General features: G+C 38.7%; 2 protein-coding genes across 4 annotated transcripts in view; both read right to left on the reverse strand.

The window, feature by feature from the left end:
• Positions 1–1,232: 1,232 nt before the first annotated feature.
• map3k7cl (map3k7 C-terminal like) lies at positions 1,233–14,630 on the reverse strand. The gene is made up of 5 exons (XM_084942457.1): positions 14,133–14,630; positions 13,095–13,205; positions 8,119–8,177; positions 6,988–7,103; positions 1,233–2,123 (listed from the first exon to the last, which is right to left on the reverse strand). The coding sequence occupies exons 2-5, from the start codon at positions 13,168–13,170 to the stop codon at positions 1,943–1,945; spliced, it is 432 nt and encodes a 143-aa protein (XP_084798583.1). The 5' UTR covers positions 13,171–13,205; positions 14,133–14,630; the 3' UTR covers positions 1,233–1,942.
• A 3,205-nt stretch (positions 14,631–17,835) lies between these two features.
• grik1a (glutamate receptor, ionotropic, kainate 1a) overlaps positions 17,836–22,336 on the reverse strand; it is a 34,462-nt gene continuing 29,961 nt past the window's right edge. For 2 of the 3 annotated variants that reach the window (XM_084942461.1, XM_084942462.1), the window contains one exon: positions 17,836–18,391. In XM_084942461.1, coding sequence (XP_084798587.1) covers positions 18,224–18,391 — 168 coding nt within the window. In that variant the 3' untranslated portion in view covers positions 17,836–18,223. The other variant, XM_084942463.1, reaches the window with a different exon arrangement.

Here is a 22,336-nt window from a genome sequence, read left to right on the forward strand (position 1 = left end):
CATATGCTGCAGTTTTTAAAAGCACCAAGTGTTTGTGTGAGCTCAGTGCAAATCTTCTTTGCATGCGTCTGTACCAGAGAGAGGCACAGAAAACCTTTGCTGGCAGGGGTACAGGAACTGAACAGTTGTCACAGCTGTGCCTATTGCATTGCATTTTATTTTCATTATTGAAGTTACATGGCTCTACTTTAAGCATCACCACACGCCTTGTGTTTTACACTCCACTCCTGTTGGGTGTTTTTATGAATGATTTTAAATCTACTTTTTACTAGTTTATGGTAGGCTTTATGTTTGGTGTAAAATACTCTGCACCCTTATTGTGATATGTCTTAGAAACTATACTGTGTTGTGTTGTTTGTTGCGTTGTGATGTGTCATATCGTGTCGTGTTGTGTTATATGTAGTGCCGACGTAGGACAGTTTTTCCAATTTCATTGTACTACTGTACTATGTATGACTGTGCAATGACAATAAAGAGTTATCTTATCTTATCTTAGAGGAGGGTTTCTTAAGTTTTTTTCTTCAGTGCCCAATTCACACACACACACACACACACACACACACACACACACACACACACACACACACACACACACAACAATTTTCCATGAATCATTTACAAAAAAAAGAGAAGAAGATCCAGTCAAAATGTTGTTTGGTTATTATCCCCGCCCCCACCCCCCAAAAAAATCACATTAGTTTCACTTCATATTTTTCACCCACTTGTCTGTGTTCCATCCTCCAGTGGTTCCACACGGCACCTGTTTGAGCACCACTGCCTCATATAATTAAGCATTATCATTATTATGCATCAAACAGTATCTGAATAGCTAATATAATTATATGTGTCAGCAACTTTTACTGGCCAAGAAAATATTGATGAAATTGCTGTGATAGGAGGTGAAAAGTCATAACGTCAGACAAATGGTGTGAATGTTACTGTAGACAATGGGTTTTCTATAAAGAAAAGGGACAGCCTCAGTGAATGGAGGAGCTACAGCAGTGTAAAACTACAAAGTGCTGTTTCTAATATCACATGATTTGGAGAAACAGGGAAGCCTGTCAAGAGTCAAACCAGCCAATCAGGTGACAGTTTCATAACTCCAGAATGATCTAATCTTGACATAAAAAAAAAAAACAATCTAGTTCCCTTTTCTTTGTAATCACTATGGACATAAAAACACACACATAACACTGGCTTGGAGAAATGAAAATAGGGAACTGATGCGAGTGTCAAAATAAAACACATTTTATTTGTATGAGGACAATAACCAGCAGTTCGTCATGCTGTACATTTCCCTGTTTCTACTACATACACTACCTCAAAAAAAAAAGAAAAAAAAGAAAATGTACAACTCTTACAGTGTTGTGTTGCAGCATATACTGTGAAATACTTAGTCACCCAATATATTTCTGTTCTTCACAAATACTTATATTTTCCAGATGCCTGACAGTGTGTGAAACATTCATCCATGAGCTGGGTGTAGGAGAGAGGGAGAGGAGGTTAAACACTCCTTAAATAGAATACTTGGACCACATCGTACCACCTTTGGCTCCCTCAGCAGATCTCAGATAAAACATTTGAGTCTCCACCGGACCTAAGACAGATATCAGAGTCACAGCAACTGACTATGTATGGAAATATTGTATTTTTAGATTTTCCACTGGCAACCAGGAGGGTTATGCATAATCATATAGAGACAAAGCAGTACCCAGTTAACTGGCAGTGTGTAATAGCTTGGTGGAATCACTAAAACAACTTGATAACTGCACGTATGTGGTTCAAACAAATGACTCAGACATGAATAGAAACCACAGCTTTCTGTGTAATTAGCTGATTCACAGACTGTGACTGCGTAAAACGAGCACTAGCTGAGTATTTGTTCCTGGTTCCTGGCCCTAGTGTCAGCTTAGAGTCTGGTGGTCTTAGGTTCTGGCCGAGGTCACGAGGAGTCTTGCCTCGTTCGATTGTTAACGCAGAGCCTTTCCAGCTGCTTAGCACGCTCTTTATGGACTGTGACCAAGGTGCGGTTCTCCTCTGTCAGACGCCGAAACTCCTCCTCCAAATGGGCGATCTCCATGGCAACCTTCTCATCCTCCACCATTTCTGCCAGCAACTTGCGCCTAAATGGATGAATGGGAAAATGTTAACAGCCAGTTATTGACATCCAAGAATAAACTCGGTTTGAGGCAGGGAAATACCCAGGAAAGGTTCCCAGTTCATGGAAAAGTCAGATTTCTCAAATTCATGCAGATGAGCATTTTCGAGTACTCAGCTTTTTGGTTACTTGGGGGGGAAGCCAAAATAAACACAGAAACAATGCAAACTCACAGGAAGGACCAAGAGGGGAAATCACTCACAGACCTGAAAAAATAACTAACATTTTTATGTGGAAATAAATACTGTGTATTATTCACAACATTTTCCACATGTAGGAAAATATAGTTTGTTGATGACTGGTATAAATGCAGATAACAAAGTATGTTGTGCGCTCCAAGGCTTATGTGCCACAGATCAAAGATCTATCTGTGCATAAGTACATTATTATTGGCTCCCTGAACAAAAAGACTTCATGGTCATGATGGCACTGAAATGGATTGAAATCAAAATAAATGTTTCAAAGATCACAGTTTATTAACTTAAACTTACAGTGTGTAAATTTTTTCACTGCTAAATGTCAGTAGGATTCAGATTGCAGTCATAATCCTAGCTATGTGGCTGGTTTAGGACAAACATGTTTTAATCAGCCAAGAAAGATGCAAAACATTAAATTTAGCCTGTACCTCATATCGGTAGTTCTCGGTAGACAGAGAAAAACTATCTGTGTAGATTGTCAGTCCACTGTTTACTTCAGCTGTCAATGCATCCACATTTATTTACACTGGAAAAGGCTGTAAAACTTTGTGAAAGGAGTCCAATAGAGGTCAATGAGTCGGAGCTCATTGTTGACCATTCATACTGAGATGAGTTATTGTGGATATTTGAATTTTTCTGTCAGTAACACTGCTGTTTTTGCTAATGTTAGCCTCTGTTAGCCAATGTTAGTTGCTATTAGCCAGGACTGGTGAAACTGTCTTTGAAGTGGACGTAACTTTGTTGCACTCTGGGATTTAGTGAATAAATTCTCATACAATGTGAGAGTTTAATCAATTTGTTTATCGGTGGGAAAGTGTGATTTTTTTTTTTAAGATCCTAGCATTAGCTGGTATAATGTTAGCTTATAATCAGCTGTTGTTGTTGTTGTTGTTTAGCCTGTTGTCAGCTGTCTAATCTACTGACAATAAGTAATTGCGACAATATTGGGAATAAATAAGTATTTTTATGCATGTTTTTATGTGTTAGAGCCCTGACTTCAATTTGGGAGATTAGGCTGGAAGGAAGAGGTAGAAAGAGGGTAATATTTTATTAAGAGGCCAGTGGTGTTGTCTCTGTCCTTTATGACAGAGACAACGGGGACTCCTCTGACAATAAAACATAGGTATAATGATTCATATCTTGAGTCTGAAGGTGCAAGCATGGATCAAATGTCCCTGCATGGCACGCAAATGCCTTTGACTTCTCCTCTGCCTACTACGTATGTGACCGGTCTCTAGCCACATATGTAAAACAGCACGAGCGGGAAGAGAGATGTCCTTTCCAGGCACTGTATTCAAATATGGTAGAGGAACATGGTGGCTACCACAAACCCGCTCCTATGTATTTTTAATAGATTTCTTTTAAATTTGGAGAATGCATCCGTTTTTTGGAAGATGTAAATAAACTCTGTTCCATCCTTTGTATTCTATTAAATAACATAAAAAATACTGATGGCACCTCTGAGAGCTACTCTTTTCAATAAAACCTCATCCCTTTCTAATGTTTTCTTCAGGAGTAATGATGTATACAGAAATAAAATCTTTCTCTGCCCACTGGAACGCTTATTCCAGTCCTTGTGGGCTCACAATAACCTCCTAAACCAAATATAAATACTATCCTCAATAAAGCTACCCGAACTGAAACACTGTAGAGCAGGTTTAGACGGTGTGATCTGACTTCCTTTGGCGAAAAAAAAAACGAACAGCCTTTGGACTTTGAAAGACATTGTCAGCAGTACTGCATGGACATGCTATGTGTACAATGTGGTACTACGTGTAACGCCCTGACATCTATGAATGTATGTGAGTGTTGTATTACAGCTACTATTAGGTTACAGAACAGCAACAAAAAAAAAAAAAAAGAAAAATGATATGTATTATCCACAACAGGTAGAGTGAGGAGTTTTAATGGGATAAAAGCATTAAGTGAGAAGCATACTTAACTGAGAGTAGTAGTGGACTTTAAATTGTTGAAATGCTGGTATTAGGGAAGCTCTGGTATACACTGAGGTCTTGGATCACACTCTAAAACAGGTCTGCACAATTTATTTCCTGAACAAAATATGTGAGCCACAAACAAAGAAACTGGTTGAAAATATGATGCAAGTACGAAAGTATGCAAAGTATGATGAAAGCATGTACAGCCACACTCTTTTTTTTCAGTTCCTTAGACTAAATCAGACTGAAAATTGATCTGAATTAGTAAGCAAAACTTTTAGGATGCTTTGTTGCTTGAATAAAAAGAGCAAAGTGCTTATGGTTCCTGCAGTATTACAATATGATGTTTCACAAAGGCTTAATATCTCAATTGACCTGTCTGTATGGTAGTGTGTATGAACTAAAGCAATACTGTATGTGTCAACCGAGTTTGTATGTTGGGACATGAACGCTTTCTTACTGGGTAGTTTAATCTAAACTGTGAAGTACTTTTAAATCATGTGTAAGTGCTATACATACAAATAAACTTCTTATTATTAAAGCATCTGTTTGTTATTCTTGTGTACCAAAGTTTATAAAAATTGGGGGGGGGGGGGGGGGGGGGGGGCATATCTCACACACTGTCTGAGATATCGGCTATAAAACCAGTTTTGTCAGCTCCTCTATCTTGCATAATCTGCCATGTCACGATTTCATCACACGCAAAAAAAAAAACCCCAACAAAAAACCAACGCCCCAATATTAGTCAAAGAACTTTTCTAAACTCTTGTATTTCCCTTTGACCAACTTTGAACCTTTTTGTGTATCTTACTGGAATAAGGCTAAATCCACTGGCAACAAAAACACTGAACGTAGAGATGATCTAGAAACTGGAAGGTAAATGAAATATGAATTCCATCAAACTAGTGTGTACTTGTCTGAGAATGACTAAAAGGAGCAGTACGTCCTGGAAAATCCCTCCCCACTGTGTTAAAGCGTTGTTCCTGTAGTCATCCTTGCAAAACTTCACTGTATGTCTCAAGCTCTCCTCTTTCTGTGTGCACTTCCCCATCAAGGAAGTATTGTATGATGTATTTCTCTTAATGCTCAGAATAGAGAGTAAGCATATCCTCCTTTTGGTGAAAAAAACATTTCTAATGAGAAGTTTCAAAATCAGGAAAATCTTATGCCATAAACACAAAGTACTGACTTAATGTCAATGAAAGCTTTTAGCTTAATTTGCAATAGTTTTTAAAGCCGACATATACTGATTCTAAAACTTCTTCAATGACAGAACTCATAGGGGTGTTAATGTTAAAATTAAGCTTGATAAGTAGTGTTTGAATAAGTACTGTTGTTGTTTCAGGTTTAGATTTTGTTTTTTATGGATATGTTTGTGTGGTTTAGAAGATTGTGAAGGTTTAAGTGGAGCAGGCGTCCATGACTGTGGAGCTGAAGGAGTCCTGGCTAGTGCTCATGTTCAGGATTGTGGCTCATATGTTAAAAACCGGTTCTTCCTGTATGTGCATGTTGTATCTAACACATGAATGTAACCTAACATGAGATCTCTGTCTCTTAAAACACAATATGTAAATATAGTGTTTAAGTTCTTTTGGTTATCTAAACCAAACTAGATCATGTGGACTGATTTTCTGAGTTTGTTTCTAAAATTAGGGCTGGTTGTATAAAGTGCATTTAACTTAAAGAAGTATACAGGCTCATTTATTTTGGTGTATCACTACTTTCATGTAACTTATTTACTGCAAACTCAAAATAAATTAGTATAACTTGCACCTCATTTTCTGCAGGTATTTATTTATTTTTGAGGACAACAGTGTGCACATTTTTAAAGTTAAGTCACCATATCAAATTTTATAGTATAGCATTACAAAGCAGATTACTACTGGTTTGTCGTGTAGTATAAATGTGACCGTGAATGTCTCCGACTGCTAGCGTGAAGAAACAGGAGTTTCTACCAGCCTTACCCACCTCGTCTAGATTCAAGGCTAAGTCGGAGTCCGCATGCTGTTCTGTATTTAGGAACTGTGAAGTGGTTTCGGTTGTGTCAGTGCATGTCTGTGTGTGTATGTAGGTGTGGTGGTGGGGTAAGAGTAAGGCCCATGAAAATCCCACTGCTAAAACTACCCGCAGCTGCTGGGGGACACAGGGTGCATTGTCAACTGCGTGCGTGTAACACATCCCCACTTTTATGCCAACATACAATGAGTTTGTGTATTAAAGCTTACAATAGTTCTTGTTCAATTAAACCTGACCAGAGCTGCACTTTATGTAATATCCTCCCAGTAGATGATTCTGAACTAATCAAAGAAACCTAGCACACTGTAATTTTCGCATGTGCTTGATGTTGTTTCTAACAAAATTAGAAAGGATTAAATTTAAAAAAAAAATGCAAAATACTGTATACAGGCTATTAACTGTGCCATCTGGTGGACATGTTGATCCAAAATACCTTGCAGTTCTATTTTTAGTGAATGTAATGCTATAGTGGGAATTGAACTCCTAAATCTTTGGAGAGTTCGGAGAGATTTAAGCAATAATTCGACCTCAGTAGTACACGTCCTGGCACTCTAATTTGGAGTGAGATACGCTGCGCAAAGTCGAAGCTCCCTGTCACAAGGAGCTTCGACTTTGTATTTTAACATGGCTTAAAACGGTTGCTGCGATTAACATGGAAGCGACTGTACTAGTGCCTTACTTGCGATCCTCGAGCACAGCAATCTCATTTTTGACCTGGTGGAACTCTCTTGCCATCCTGCAGTGTTCCTTGTGCACCTGAACGCTCTCTCTCAGAGACACACAAGGAGGCACTGGCTGCAAAAGGTCAGAGAGAAATAAAAGATGTAAAGCATGCAACATGAGAGAGATGAAGTGTTAGTTCTGAATCATATCAGAGTATGGTATGCCGTGTCCTTTACAGTTTCTTGGAATTTGAGCCGTCAGTTTTGTTGTTGGCTGTCTCAACAACAGTCCAAAAGAGTAAATCTGCTTTAAAATCATCATATCTGAGAAGAACATTTAGTTAGAAGCCAATTAGATTAATTTAATTCTTTCAGCTTGAGTAAATTTATTTTTTATAACCACTAAAATCCTGTCTTAAATAAGGCAGAAGGTCCCACAAGTGATCTTTTTAATATGTGTATATTGTGTAAACAAGAAAACACTTTCCAAACTTTCCAAAGCCTCTTCTTTGTTTGTAGTGTGTAATAGTACACTGTCTGAAAGCTATATTTAATAGTCTGGTACCATTATCATTTGATACTCTTGTTGTTTTGGTACTCCACATACAATTTATGTGCCCCTGTCAATGATACTCGATGAAGGATAATTCAATGACAACACTAACCGTATGGGGAGGGCAAAGAGTGAATTGGGTTTTTGTTTTGTTTTTTCAATTTACAGAGGTTAATTACTACAACCCAGGTTGGTTCATATTTAAAGATTCAACTGCTTCCCTGACTACAATGGAGGTTTGAAGGAAAATCCCAGCAGTATCCAATTTATTTGTAGCCAGCAATGTCCAATGTATGTTTTTTTCTTTTCAACTGTTGTTTATTTTCTATTCTATTTTTACATATTTTCTGATCTGCTTCTTTTACCTCAGTAAAAATGTTGTCGGAGAAATTGTGTAGTATTTATAGATGTAACTTTGTACAATATGGAGCAAATAACAATGACAACAGTGAGATTAAAGCAATATAATGAAATGCACATGCAGTGCTATACATTCGTAGCTTTGTGAATTTTCTGCTGTATTCATCCTCTTGTATGCTGTATTGCAAACAAATGCATCAGTACTGCTGTAGGATGCAGCATGGTGAACAGATACCTGTAGCCGCTGTTCAAGATCTGGGAAAGTCTGGGAGAGGTCCTCCACATCTTTTACATCTGTTGACACATCTTTCATTTAGAATTAATTAGAGCAAAAATGTTACAATGTTGCGCAACATAACGTTGTAACATTACAAAATAATGTTACAATACATTTATAGCAAAAGAAAGCTTGTCACAATGAAATTGTAGATTTTCAAATGATATAAAACTTATAACATTATACTACCTTTGCTACCTAGTAGAAGTATAGATCTACTAGAGTCTACTAGATGTAAACAGAAAACACTGTAAAGAAAACTGAAAAAACAAAAGAATTTAAATGATAAAAAACTGTTCAGAATAGCACAGAGGTTTTGTGTATTTTATTTAGTGCTAATTGCTGTATTAATGATGCATTAACATACTGTATACCACATGTAAATCTGAGATGGTGATACGAATTTACACTGCTTAGTATTCCAATATGTAAAATGCTTCTTCAGAGAAGTTATACGTTTAGCTGAAAATCCTAAAAATAAGTAACTGCGGTAACTGCAGATGTCAGATAATTTTAATTGCCCGAAACCTACAACATTTTCACCTGAAATACACTGAAGTAAAAGTAAAAGTATGAATGAGCTCAACTTTGGTGTAATTTTGACCAAGATATGTCATTTGACTTTAAACAAATCTCTAGACCTGCCTTTATCCATGGAAAATATGATAAAAATAGAAATATTTTTGTCTCAGAGTGATGCTGAAAAACTAATACGTATACCCTACTTTTAGGCTTAACTACTGTGATTCCCTGTTATCTGGCTGTTCTAAAACCTCAATGAAAAGCCTTCGGTTGAGCCTGTAAAATCCTGTTGAAATCCCTGAATGATGACGTATCGTCATATCTTCAGTGTCTCACTGTACTGTGTTACTTTGCTCTCAGAATGAAGGCTTATTTTATGTTCCTAGAGTTTCTAAAAGTAGAATGGGAGTCAGAGCCTTCAGCTACCAAGCTATCAGGCCTCTCCTGTGGAACCAGCTCCCAGTGTGGGTTCAGGAGACAGACACCCTCTCTGCTTTTACGATTACACTTTTCTTGTCTGCTGTCTCCCATAGTTTGCATTTTGTTCTGCAGTTGTTCATGATTCCTCACCGTTCCTGTTTTCTATCTTTTCTTCCCCCTCATCTCCAGCTGTTCACAGCAGGACCAGCCCAGTTCTCTCAGAAGTCTCTTCCTGATACTGATCACTGTCACCCAGTGCTCATTTCCTTCCTTCTGATGCTCATATATATCAGGTCCTATCATAATTCATCTACAGAAGCTTGGAATTTGCACAAAACTAATAATTTTCCAACAACTGCAAAATCAAGAACTGTATGAACTTTCTAGATGATCAAACCTTGAAGACAAACAATGCACGGTTTATCATTTCACCTGCTGTTGGTGAAGGACAGTCTGAAGCACAAGGCCTCTCTTAAAAAAAAAGAAAGTGTGAATGAAAACTTGTAATCTTAAACTCTGCATGGTAACATTAATGGCTAAATTTAGTGCCAGTAAAGTAAGAAATGTGTCAATATTATTATTGTTATTGCTTTTTTAGTTATAACTTTTTATAACTTTTCCCATAAAAAGACAGATAACAGTGTTTTCCTTGGATGCGCCACTTGTTCTACAGGCTCTCCTCCGGCTCATAAAATGGCCAAAATGGAAACACTATATGGGTCTCTTGTATGACACCACAACATAGCAACATAGTGCTGCACTTATAAATGAGCCACGTCCTCTTACTGAACAGGAGTAATGAGATGTCAGGTTGAAAGACAGGCAGGATAAGAATACAGAGGGACATCTATGTGGCAGGCAGACAAACAAAGTAAGCAGGGCAAACAAAGTAAGCAGAACAAACAGACCAGATGTATAGACAGCGAGTGGTTTAGATAAATAGGAAGCCAGACAGAAACAGACAGGTTGTCTGCCCCAGCTTCTGCCCTGATAGTAATGCCCCCCTGGAGTTGTGGAACACATGTGGAGAATCCCAGGATGATGCAACCTTCTAAAAGCAGGAGAATTAGAGGGCCTGCCAAAAACCATGGGGGCAATTATGATGTGGAATAAATACAGTTCTCATGCTTAGAATTGACACAGTGTGGGGCTATAACTATGCCAGGCATGAAGCCATGAAAGGCCTAGAGGATGATCCCCAAACAGAGCACAGCTCTTAGCCCCCTTGCTGAGAAACATGAGTTCAAAGACACAACAACATGATTGCCAAGGGAAGATCCAAAGTTGGACTTTGGAGGTTTAGAGTCTGAGCAGCTCCAGAGCTACACCTACGTACAGCAAAGACCTCTGTGACCATTCATCCATCCATCCATATATATTATCCTCATAATATCCTCCTGAGAACCAGCCTATTCATTTATGTCCTCTGTAATAAACATTTGTTTTTGGTCTATATCTTTTGACTTATTTGAGCTATCCTAATAAGTCCTGATGGACTAAATAGAGGACATCCTGGTCTTTCCATTGATATCTCATGCGTTTGGGTGGCCTCTTTTAGCTCCATAGAGAAAGGAAATCACAAAAAACATTCAATGGGAAGATTCATTTTTCCTCAGTTATCAGGAGGATATGAATGATAATGGATATTGATATAGTATAATGAAAAAATGATAATTCAGGAAGAGACACTGAATTACAAGCAGATGATCATGAGACGATCAGTCTCTGTTGAAAGACAGATTTGAGTATCTGCTTTCGTCTGTGGCCTCATCTTGTTTCCTAAGAGAAAGACAAGGGATTGGGGGGGGATCAGAGGGTGGAGCTGGACTGGAACTGTTAACTGCTTATAAATTTAGACCAGTGTTCTAAAAGCTGAACAGTGAATCAGGCAGCGGGACACTGTTAGTATTAGAGAGGAAACCCGACTCTGGCATTGCACAGTTGCAGCTGCTGTCCCGGTGCCTGGCCCCACTGCAGTAAAATATCCTGACAGACAGCACCTAGAACCATAGGTAGAGTAGGTGTTTGTATGTGTGTGTTACTTAGGGACAAAGACAACTGTTTATGTTTGTACTAATAAATGATGGAATATTATACGGACTATCAGCTGACTTGTATATGTTTGCGCATGCAGATGCATGCAAGCACACAGCTGCACATACACAAATGCGTGTGATTTTTTTCTTTCTTTAATATGCTATGGTCATACAGAAATAGAGAGAGCACCTGTCTCAGTTACAGTGTAGAAGAATGAAGACAGTTAAAGTCACAGGGTGTGCGGGTGGTATCATTCACATGTTCCCCACATACTGGAAATGCAGTGAAAGTTGAACCTCAGGATTTATTTGGTGTTGAATGCTCAGGTAATTATATGCGTAACTATCATCAAAATAATGTGTTAACTTCATTTTCGGATACTGCAACACAGATTTGTGGGTGTGTCATTCGATAGCTGGTGTTGTGCTTGTTACATTTAACAGAGTTACATAAAAAAAATACAAAGTAAACATTTACATCCGTTTACAGTTACCGTGAGATAAATGTAGAGTGATTACATTTATTAATTCAAATTTTTGTGATTACACAGGTGCAGCAATCCAAGTACTTGTAGAATTTAACATGTTACCATTACTTTGCAGTTTTTCGGCTGTGCGAGGATTCCTTCCAGAAAATGAAATAGCAAAGCTGGGAAACATTTGACTGCATCGCTATCATAGCTAGGCTGACAGATAGGCTTACATTTTGACAATTTTTCATTTGGCCTTTTGTATGAAAATTTGCTTTCCAAGTCAGGGTCATGGGGGAGGTGGAGCCTATTTCACCAGTCACTGGGCTAGAGGTGCTTTAAATCCTGGGTCATCACAAGGCTAACACAGGTAGTCACATTCACACCATTAAACCTAGCAAGCATGTCTTAGGACTATGGAGGGAAGCTGGAGAGAACCTACTTGCCTACTTCACACAGCAGGCTGCTAGTCTCTAAACCAGGACCTTCTTGGTGAAATGAAACAGTGCTAACCGTTGCACCAAACTACTGCTAATCTCCACCTGCGAATCAAATAAATCCTAAACCTGCCAGTGCTATACCCGAAGCATTTGAACATATGTGTGGATTTGCTATGACTAGAGTGATGTAAATTTCCTTAGCTTATAGTACTCCTCATAGTACTCAGTAATGCACTTGGAGGGCACATCCACAGTTAGTGCCCTTGTAATGTAGTGTTGGACTGAGGTCTGTACAATGACAACAAATTGCTGATAGATAACCATAACACTGGCATACTCTCCAGAATCAATACCCACTATGCACTGCTGAGCCACAATTCCTGCCATTTTCTGTGTCATCTGCATTGATCATTTTAGAGAGTAGAGACAGAGGTGCTCACAGACTTGTGCTCGAGGTTACACGTTACAAGCTCATAAAAACTGGAAGGCACGCAACCCCCTCAAAACAATGAAAATGCACACACACTGGAAGTACTGATGTGCACCAGAAAATATAAACTCGTCATAAAACTGTGTTATTTTACCTTGTGGATACATAGCTTTGGACAATGTGATATATATTTGTTCTTATGCTGCTTTTTAGTGTGTTTTAAGCTCTTGGGAGAAACATACAGCACTGACCGTACTGGAGGATAATGTAACTCCTCAATCTATAACAGATTCACACTTTTGTCTATACATGAAGTCAGCATTTTTTAGAGTAAGGGTGGTAAAGGTAAGGTTTGATTTGACAGCTGTATAACTCACATTTAACCACCCCTGATGCAATAGCACCTGCACAGGCCCACATGCACACCATCTGTGGCAAACCCGAGGAAACACCTAGACTACAGCCTACAGCATCTTAAAGTTGTTGTCGTTGTTATTTCTGCTTTCTCACAAATTAAAATAATTTGTTATAAAAAATAAAGTAAGTGTTAAATTATTGAAATGATTAAAAAAATTCAGTGAGTGTGCACCTACAGTATGTATTTGTGTGTGTTTACCTGAGTTGTCATCAAGGCTGAAGGCAATTCTAACTTCAGATTTATCGGGAGACACTCTTCTGGTTGAGGTGATCATTTATCCCTTTGTAAGGTCACAGGCACACAACAAAGCTGTTAACACAAGCCAAATGACCCCATGAGAGACAAGTGATGATGCTACAATGACACAGTTAGTTAATCAGCTAATAAGAAATAAAGAAATCCGAATAGACTGTTAATAAATTCAGAGATTCTAACTGAAAGTACTGTTTCCAGCTTCATGAATGTAGCAGTTTCCATCTTTTCAATGTTTTATGATGTGAAATTTGCATTTTCTTGATTTTAAATGTCTCCTTCTGTCTAAGAAATTCAAAGGCATAATTTTTTTTAACTATTTCCACATCTCAGCTTATTCAGCAGATCAGCAGATTAATCGGTAGTTAGACCAAGAATGTAGAACTAGAAATTTTCTATCTGCCATGGAATGCACAAACTCTTTTTTATCCCAGCATATTAATGTGATTTTACCTCACCAGAGAAACTAAACACTGAACTCAGCAGGTGTACAGCAAACCCTTGGATATTAAAACCACTACAAAGGAGCCCTATGAGAGCGCACACACACGCACATACAGGCACACAGCCGTCGGTTTCATCATGCATTTGGAGTAGCTGTGGGATTAAATAATTTGGGAGCTTTGACAGACTGGCTCTGAGGTCTGGATTTTGCATTCCGCTTTCCAGTGAATGTACAGGCTTTTTATAACAGTGCGTTTGCCTGCTTTAACCCTGGTACACTCACTGTCTCAGCCAACACACCTCAGTGACCTTCTACTGCAAAGAAACATTCTTTCAAACCATAATGTGTCCTTCTGTAGGGAAACAGAAGGTCAGATTTTGGCGACAGATCAACACAGGTGATGCATCTAAATGCAACCGTATTATACGTTATATAATCAAAACTGTGATGGAGACTATAGGATATTCCATAAATATGCACATCTTCTGCACGCACCCAATAGTTGAAATGCACCGTCTGTGCCAACAAGTCATTATTACCTGAAGCAGCAAGAATTCGACGCAGAAAAGTGAGTGTTAAAGTTTTAAATCAGGTAGCAGTGTGAGTCCTCAACACCGATTCGGTCCGCTTCCCGTGAGGTCAATGTTGAGGTCTCTTCAGAAGAAAGGCGTCTCAGCCGTCAATTTGCAAATCCCAGCAAAGATGGCACCACTGTCTCTTCGAGAGCTTACCTCCGCTATCTTGAGACTATAACTCTATTATTTTGTAATTAACAAAGTTTACGTTTTCCAGCACGTAGCCAAGGCGTCAATACATTAGTGACAGTCAGAGGGACTCCAGCAGCTCATGTTTGCGCAGGCATGTGCATGTTATCCACAGAGCCACGCAGCGAAGAGCAACACAGGGCGCAGGCAGAGGAGGAATGCCGTCCGCTGTCCCCCTGTGGCGGCCCGGGCCCAATTAAAAGTCTCAGATGACATGACTTTAGCCCGCAAAAATGCCCATAGCTGCGGCACTGCTATGAGTGACACGGTCACACCGCTCGGATGGTGTTGGGCTTTGCAATAGCTGTGCAGTGAGGCAGTTGTTCAGAACGAGCATCTCGTGTTATGATAGCTCATGTGGACGACAAAACAGGGCATCCTTGTGTGTTTATATTTTGATTTATGGGGTTGCAGTAGCCTCCAGCTAAAACCTAAAAGGGTTAGGTGATACACTGTTTAGGCGTTTTGTATACTGGTAGTGGATAAGGGTTAAGTTAATATTACATTGTGCTTTAGAGTGATATATGCTTTTTTTTTATTGTATTAGATACAAATTAAAAGTTGGGGTTTCATCATCCTATCGTTCTCAGAGAATTAAAGGGGAAACTGTGTATCTAGAAAATTCTGTGCTGTGACCCAGAAGCATAGGGACCATTTAAAAGTCAAAAAGCGATTTAGACATAGAGAGTTTTTACCGGAGAAACCATTTTTAATGAAGCTTTCAAATGTAAAATACTTTCCTGAAAATGCATAAAGTGGGGTCCAAAATCGGACGCTGATAACTATAAATCCCAGCATATTTATAATATGCGCCAGATAAAGCTTGAGTCTGCAAAGTCTATTTAAGAAAAAATAAACAAATAACTGAACGTCCCGTGTAAGAACTGCAGAGGTTTTCAAAAGTTTTCCGTTTTTTATTCACAAGCCCAGTTCCCCTGCACACCAGCAGATGGCAGCATTCACTCTGAATTTTTGCAGCCAGGACTTCACATAGCAGGAGAGAAAGGCAGGCGCAGGGAGGGAGAAACAGAAGGCGATAGATAAATAATGCTCTGCGCCTCTAAGAGTCCTCCTCCCTCTCGTTTGTCTTCATTGACAGGAAGGTTGACAGAGATGTGCCTTATCAGCCCCAGAGACTGTTCATTACATTGTGATGGATGGGACGCACTCAAATGTCTGTGCCTCTTTTATTCCGCAGTCATTATTTAGATTTGGGCCTTCTGTACTTGCATGTACAGTTAAGAGCTTTATATTGTAATACATGGACAAAGTCTGACAGGTCTGAAGGACTTAAATTGGTGAGAAACAAGCTTTTCTCCAGAAATGTGATGAAATCAAATCTAAACTTTGTCCTGCTGAGTTTTTCCTATTCTTTGTTAAAGACTCTCAAAACCACCTTAGAGAAAGTGCATTCTACTTCTCCATTTTGACATTGAATGGAAAACAGCAGGCTCTGTAATTTACCTTTTTTTATTTGTTTTCTGAAGGCTTTCTGACAGCTTTCTTCTTCCCCCACAACTTCAAACTTACTGACAGCAAAAACAGACAGACGCCACAATCCCTTCATGTCTCCACATCTCTCTTTCACCTCCACAGGTTGAGAGCTCTGTGCTTTGAGATCATTGCGACAAAGAGTTTAAGCCTGAGACAACAGAGCATTAGTCAGGTGAGGTCATCCTGGCTTAGCAATAACGGTCAGTTTAGCAGCATGCCAAGGTTGGAGTTGTAATCCATGGCCTCATTCGTGATGGATTAGATAATGATAAAAAAAAATACTGCCTTTGGTTTTGATTAAGAATTATGGGGTTAGGAGATTAGGGGCAACCAAACGCTACATTGGACTGAGCCCAATCCCAGAATTAATCTGAATACCAAAAAAGAGAAAACTCATTACATGAAGAGATTAAGAAACGCTTGGTTGAATTCTCTCAGGATACACACAAACCAGCATACAGAGAAACGACAGCACAAAACCTCTGACTCCAACAATTTATAAGCTATTTACAGCATTTAGTGCTCTGTCCTGTTTTAAATGTCATTGCATTAGCTGCTAAGATCAGGGAAGTGAAGGTCAGTTTTGAATGTCCTGACATTATCAAGACTTAAACTTTAAGATGATCCATTAACAGTTTGTCTTAGTTTCTGTCCCCTTGGAATTGCTTCCTTACTATCATTTGGTTTGTAATATTCTGGAGTTAACTCTAAAACTGATTGCAGTAATGTTTATACAATAACTGAAAGAAAGGAACAGCAGATGGCTTCAGAGCACACACCCAGCTAGAGTTCAGGGCAGGTGAGTGGAAAGCCTCAAATGGTAAAAGGAGGACACAGTCATGAAAAGTACACAGGTTGGGTAAGAGCTGGTTATTCAGTCTTTGATCTTAAAAAAAAGTCCAAAAGGACAGGAACAAAAGTTGATATGGGGAAGCTTTTACTGTAATGTGGGGACTGACCAAAAGGGGAATGAGAGTTGGATTTGTCAGTAAAGACTTTGTCACATATGTTAATCAGTGCTGTGCCGGGGTATCCGTTTGATGTGTGTCAAGTGTCAAAGTTGGTATCCTTCACCGTGTCCTCAGGAGTAGAGTTCCAGCAGGGGTGCGTGAATTAGTTAGTAATGCTGAGAGATAATACTGCTGAGGCTCCTAAGAACATTTTCATCAGCATAATCCTCACCTGTCAGTTGAGACATCTCTCTTGTTTGAGTAAGAGAGGGGAATAAAGACACACTGAATGTGTACAGTAGTCAAACAATATTAAATTTAAATGAAGCTGTCATAAGCCTCCATCCCTAAAACCAAGCTTTTATAAAGAATACTAATGGGAATATTCTGTATTTCCAAAATAAAGGCTTTTATTAATTTTATGGTTCAGTCTGAGGCTTGGTGCTGTAAATTCTAAATCTGCTGATGGGTCTGCTGCAGCGTGCATGTCAAGCTTAAAATGTACTTAAATGTAACAAATCTCATTGTGGCATGCAAACATCCACTGGGCTCTACTGTCACTCCTGGAAGACACGATTTCTCCTCACGTTGTCAAATTTGACAAATACAAGCTGAAAAAAAGGAGGCTTATTGAAAAACAAGACTGTTACTCTCAAGGGAAGGAAAAAACTGTGTTTGTCTTTGACCTCCTTACAGCTTACAGCATTATAAAACGTCCTTTTCACTTTGTCCTTCCATTCTCCCTGTATTATATTCTTTTTCTGATCCATCTCCGGGATGACATCATGATCACAGGTGTTTGTATGGAGTACGGGCGTCTGTGTGTGTGTGTCAGGATTGATGTTTGAGATGCTGGTACTGGAAGGCTATAAAACAGCAGGTGTGTTTGTGTCTTTCGTTAGAGGTCGTTATCTCTTTTCGCAGGTCAGCGTTGGCTCAGCAATCCTCTCTGAAGCTACTTCAGTGTGTGCCTACAAGAAACGCACATACACTGCTGCCAGCAAGAAACAAGAGCAAGAAATCATTTAAAACCATTTAAAAAAATGCAAAAGTCTTTTTATTGTTAAAATCAGTGAATTTTTGTCATTAAACGATGGGAGGTTCTATAAAGTCTGCAGATTCAACTCTGCGGACGCCTTAGCCCAAACTACAGCCATGAGGGAACATCGATGGTTTACACTATGACAGGGATTTCATTCTTGCGGTCATCACCTGTTTTAACATTATTAATGTTGATACAAGGCTAAAGTGTTGTCAACTACATTTACGGTACAGTATTTAATGCGTTATCCATACACAAGCAGTCTACAGGTGCTCAGGAAATAACGTCATAGCTGCTGGTGGCCCACACAAAAAAAAAGGAGAACTGGAAAATGATCAGATACCAGTCTCTGCATTTCCATTTCTTTTCTGATTCAAAGCTTAAGTGTTGGAATCTCGTCTCGCTCCCTCCCTCTTTGAAGTACGTTTGGGTTGACAGAAGATGCAAGCGGACCTCGCACCGCCGTGAGGTCGTGACCTCCTCCGGATGCCTTTGTAACACTGCAGGGAGATCCCCAAGTCTTCCATCACGGCGCTAAAAGACACACACTGCCAGAGAGATAAACAATTAAAGGCCGGAGTTAAGACACCAAAATAAACTGATTTCCAGTAGATACATGCTACTAGGAGTTTGGGTGAAGATGAATTAGAGAACTGGTTTGAGTCAGATGACCAGGAATGGTAAAACTCACATATATTGTAAATTTTCTATGAAAGAGTTGTGAAACATTTATAAACTCCGTTGTCTCATCATGAAAACCAATTACTGACACAAGAGATAAAGCACAGTGTCTGCTGTGCATTCTATTGCAGGGAGCTATGGATTTATAGTATGGTAATCATTTTAAATTATAAAAAAGAAGGCCATCTGAAATGAAAAGCCTCAGGCTTATCTGAATCTGTAGAACAGTACATTGCATTGAACACATTAATCTTCAATCGCAGTTATTTGCCTTTTATTTTGCCCTACTCTGGATGACGTGCCCATGAAATCATAATTCACAGCAGAAAGTCATCCAGTTTTTATCTGCTGAGCTTCACAACATAGAAGAAAACCTTCCTGTTCCATCCTTGGGCTTCGGGCTTCTTGATCTAGTATGGGTTTCCTATGAATACCAGAAAAAACTTCTTCTTTTTTGACCTGAACAACTGACAATTCAAGTTTTTTGGTGACTAGTTGTAAAAGCAAAATCGTACCTGATCACAACAAAAAAAAAAAAAAAAGAAGAAGTTATATTTACTTTACTTGTGAAAACACTAATTTATTGACTCTTGGTCCCAATCAGTCTTAGTACAATTTATCACTGGATATGCATACATTAAATACAATGTTCATTCTGGTATAATTTAAGTATCTTATCAATTTACTAAGTAGGTTATAGGATATGCACTTGTTGCATGCACCGACTGTATGCCCTGTAACAGTAGTAAAGTTATTAATTCACAGTAGTAGTTAATATTTGCTTTATCTGACTGAATATTACATTCACTCTCATACTGCCTTTCAGAGAAGAAAAGGAACACAAGGTCAGTCCAGGGATAAAGTGAAAATTATTTTCCTCTGCAATACCATCCATCATTTCCTCGCTGAGAATTCTCTGCAGTAATATAAGTTATTAATGAAAGGACGACTTTACTTCTGGCCCCGGATTTGTGTCAAGGGACATCTTAACTCAACACATTGTTCAGTCACTGCTATCCTAACCTCAGCCAACCAAACCAGTCTACTAATGAGCTTAATGAGGAGGAAATATTCAAATAAGTTTTCCTATCTTTTGATTTCCCAAAAGGCATTGAGAGTATACACAAAAGTCTACTGAGACTACACTGCCAAAAGAAAGGGTACTTAACCAGAGTGAAGAAAACATCAGTAGGGGAGACCGGGGATAGTTGTAACATTTTTGACATTTCTGTCTGTAGCTTGGAGCTCTTTTAAGGTAGTGGATTCAAAATGTAATGCAAAGTATTTACATGTCTCTGCTATTAAATAGTGCAGCTATTTTCTCTGCAGCACAATTACTCATTACATGGTATGGTCTCAAACACAAAGAGTGAAATTTTACAATTAACCCCATAGTCTGGGTTAGTTGTAACATATCCTGGGGTGAAATGTAACGCAATGAAATAAGGATACTGACAAAATCTTAACATGTAATCTTTGTTATTCAACACCTGAATGCACTTAAGAGCCATTTATGTAGCTATGTGTGTGTGTGTGTGACAGAATGCAGAAATCTAGCTTTTCCAACCCCTAAAAAAAGACAAATTATGGAATTTTCAACAACTGAATATTTCATTAATTTTGGTTGGTCTTCCTTGAGTTTGGCCTCATTGGCTCAGTGGGCCTAACCTACAACTCTTGCACCAACTTTTGAACATAACAATGAAGCTGAAAAAATGTAGTTGTGCACCAGTATCGCAATTCCATCGCGATGTCCATGGGAAGAAATACTTTTTTTCATGGCCTTGGTGTGGTTTGCATAGTGCTTCAGAAAGATGAGGATATCTGTTTCTCGCACCCATCCTGATTTATTTCCACTACCAATACTTCCTACTGCATAGTGGTCTGCATAACGTATGCGTGGGAGCACAAACATTGGAGGAATTGTGTTGCCAATGGCATTAACCGCATATACAAAGGTGACCAGTGAACCTCTCTGCTGATGTCATTGCCCCAACTTGTTTAATATAAGTTAAAGTAGTAGTGTGGTAAGTTGTAACATTTGCATTATTGTTACAACTAACCCAGACTTTTGCTTTTACAAATGACCCAGACTCCTATAGCCATGAACTAGCTAACATTACAGCCAACGGCTAAAACATTAGCACTAAAGACCTACACAGAATATATCCCCATAGACATACAAATAACATGATTTAAGTTTGATGAGTTTAACTGCAAAGCAGATAATGCTATTAAACATTGAAATAAAGTTTTAAAAAAAATTACTATTTATCTTCTTAGATTGTCTGTGTTTGCCAAAATGTGCTAATTTTTCACATGTGATAGAAGAACTGAATTGGGCATGTACAGGATGAATCACATCATTTGAAACTTAGCCCTGATTGGAGAAATTGGAAGTCTTACAACTGACCCACGTTACAACTATCCCCGGTCTCCCCTATGTGCCACACTTAATGCACATTGTAAAACTAGTTGCTATAATTTAAAGCTATATTGAATTTTTAGGATTTTTAGACTCCACATTACCAAAAATGTGCAAATATTTTGAGTGCTTTCTGGAACGGAGGCTGTATTTTAAGGCTCTAATCATTAATTTGCTCCTTACAGATAAGAAACAGCATACAAATGAGAGGGGAGGGCAAGTCATTATGGAGACACGCCAGCACGATGCCACCTCTGCACAGAAACCACTTGGAAGTACTGTAAACCCAACTACTGAAATTGTACTGTTAAGTTTCAAGAGAACTATATAATTTTATTAAGCTCTGCATGAGGGAGGGTGGTGGGAGCATTTTGGAAATAAACAAGCACTTTGCAGGTACACGCTGAAGGAAAAAAGGGTCAACTATAGAAATGATTAAGGATTAGGTGAAGCTGAAGGTTGAAGGTTTAGCTATGCTGGCATATTTTGGGAACAGTGGCAGGGAGAAGGACACCCGGTTACAAACCTATCAATAAGAGTGAGCATGTGTTGTATTTGTGTTGTCATGGCTACTCAGTGTCATCGCCCAGTAGCCTGCCACTCTCTAGATCTGTAGATAAGGAAGTGCCAGAGGAGGAGGTGGAGCCACGGCGCTGAAACTGACGAGACTGCACCCCATAAAAGAAACAAAATGCCTGATGCAAAGAAAAAAAAAGGGATGGATGAGAAAAGATAACACAGAAAAACTTGAAAAAAAATATTCTGATAATAAATAACAATATGGAAACAACATGAAAGAAAGAAAAATAAGGCAGACTGAAAACACGAATCATGCGCATGGCATTGTTGATCTTTCATGATATAATACTGCCTTTGTTACGTGTGAAATGGTATGCTTTTCTTGAAAAATATATTTGTTACCTCCAAAAAGAAGATTAAAATCATGTGAACTGAAGGATAATCCAGTACTGATATTTGTAGTATATAAAAAAACACCCCACACAGACCTTTGTGTTTTAGTTGACTGCAATTTCTAGTTCTATCAAAACCCAGCATTCACTGTGTCAAAGCAATAAGTCACAAATCATTCTAATGACTGTCTGGCCAAGACACCAGCAGCAATTGCAAATTTTAATTTGAGTAATATCACTCAGATGAGCCAATGATTTCAACAAAAAAACATAACTTCCAACACGCATGAGTACTGAACAAAATTTTGCTCGTTGTCAGTGCATACTTCCAGACGTTAATCACTTCTGCTTTTAAACGATCTACAGAAAAACTAGGTCTTTTCTAAAAAAAAACAAAAAACAAACAAACAAAAAAAACTCTACTCAGAGCAAAATGTAACCTGTAATCTGGTCATTTTGCATCATCACACAGCAGT

This window comes from Perissodus microlepis, chromosome 10 (assembly GCF_051167445.1).
Source record: "Perissodus microlepis isolate ML-2025 ecotype Zambia chromosome 10, ASM5116744v1, whole genome shotgun sequence".
Taxonomy (NCBI): Eukaryota; Metazoa; Chordata; class Actinopteri; order Cichliformes; family Cichlidae; genus Perissodus; species Perissodus microlepis.

Excerpts from the sequence above, each read along its gene's own strand:
- map3k7cl (XM_084942457.1), bottom strand. The coding sequence starts at position 13,170 with ATGATCACCTCAACCAGAAGAGTGTCTCCCGATAAATCTGAAGTTAGA. Across the intron at positions 8,178-13,094 it reads CAGCCTTGATGACAACTCAG|ATGTAAAAGATGTGGAGGAC; the intron begins GTAAACACACAC and ends ATGTGTCAACAG. Across the intron at positions 7,104-8,118 it reads ATCTTGAACAGCGGCTACAG|CCAGTGCCTCCTTGTGTGTC; the intron begins GTATCTGTTCAC and ends GACCTTTTGCAG.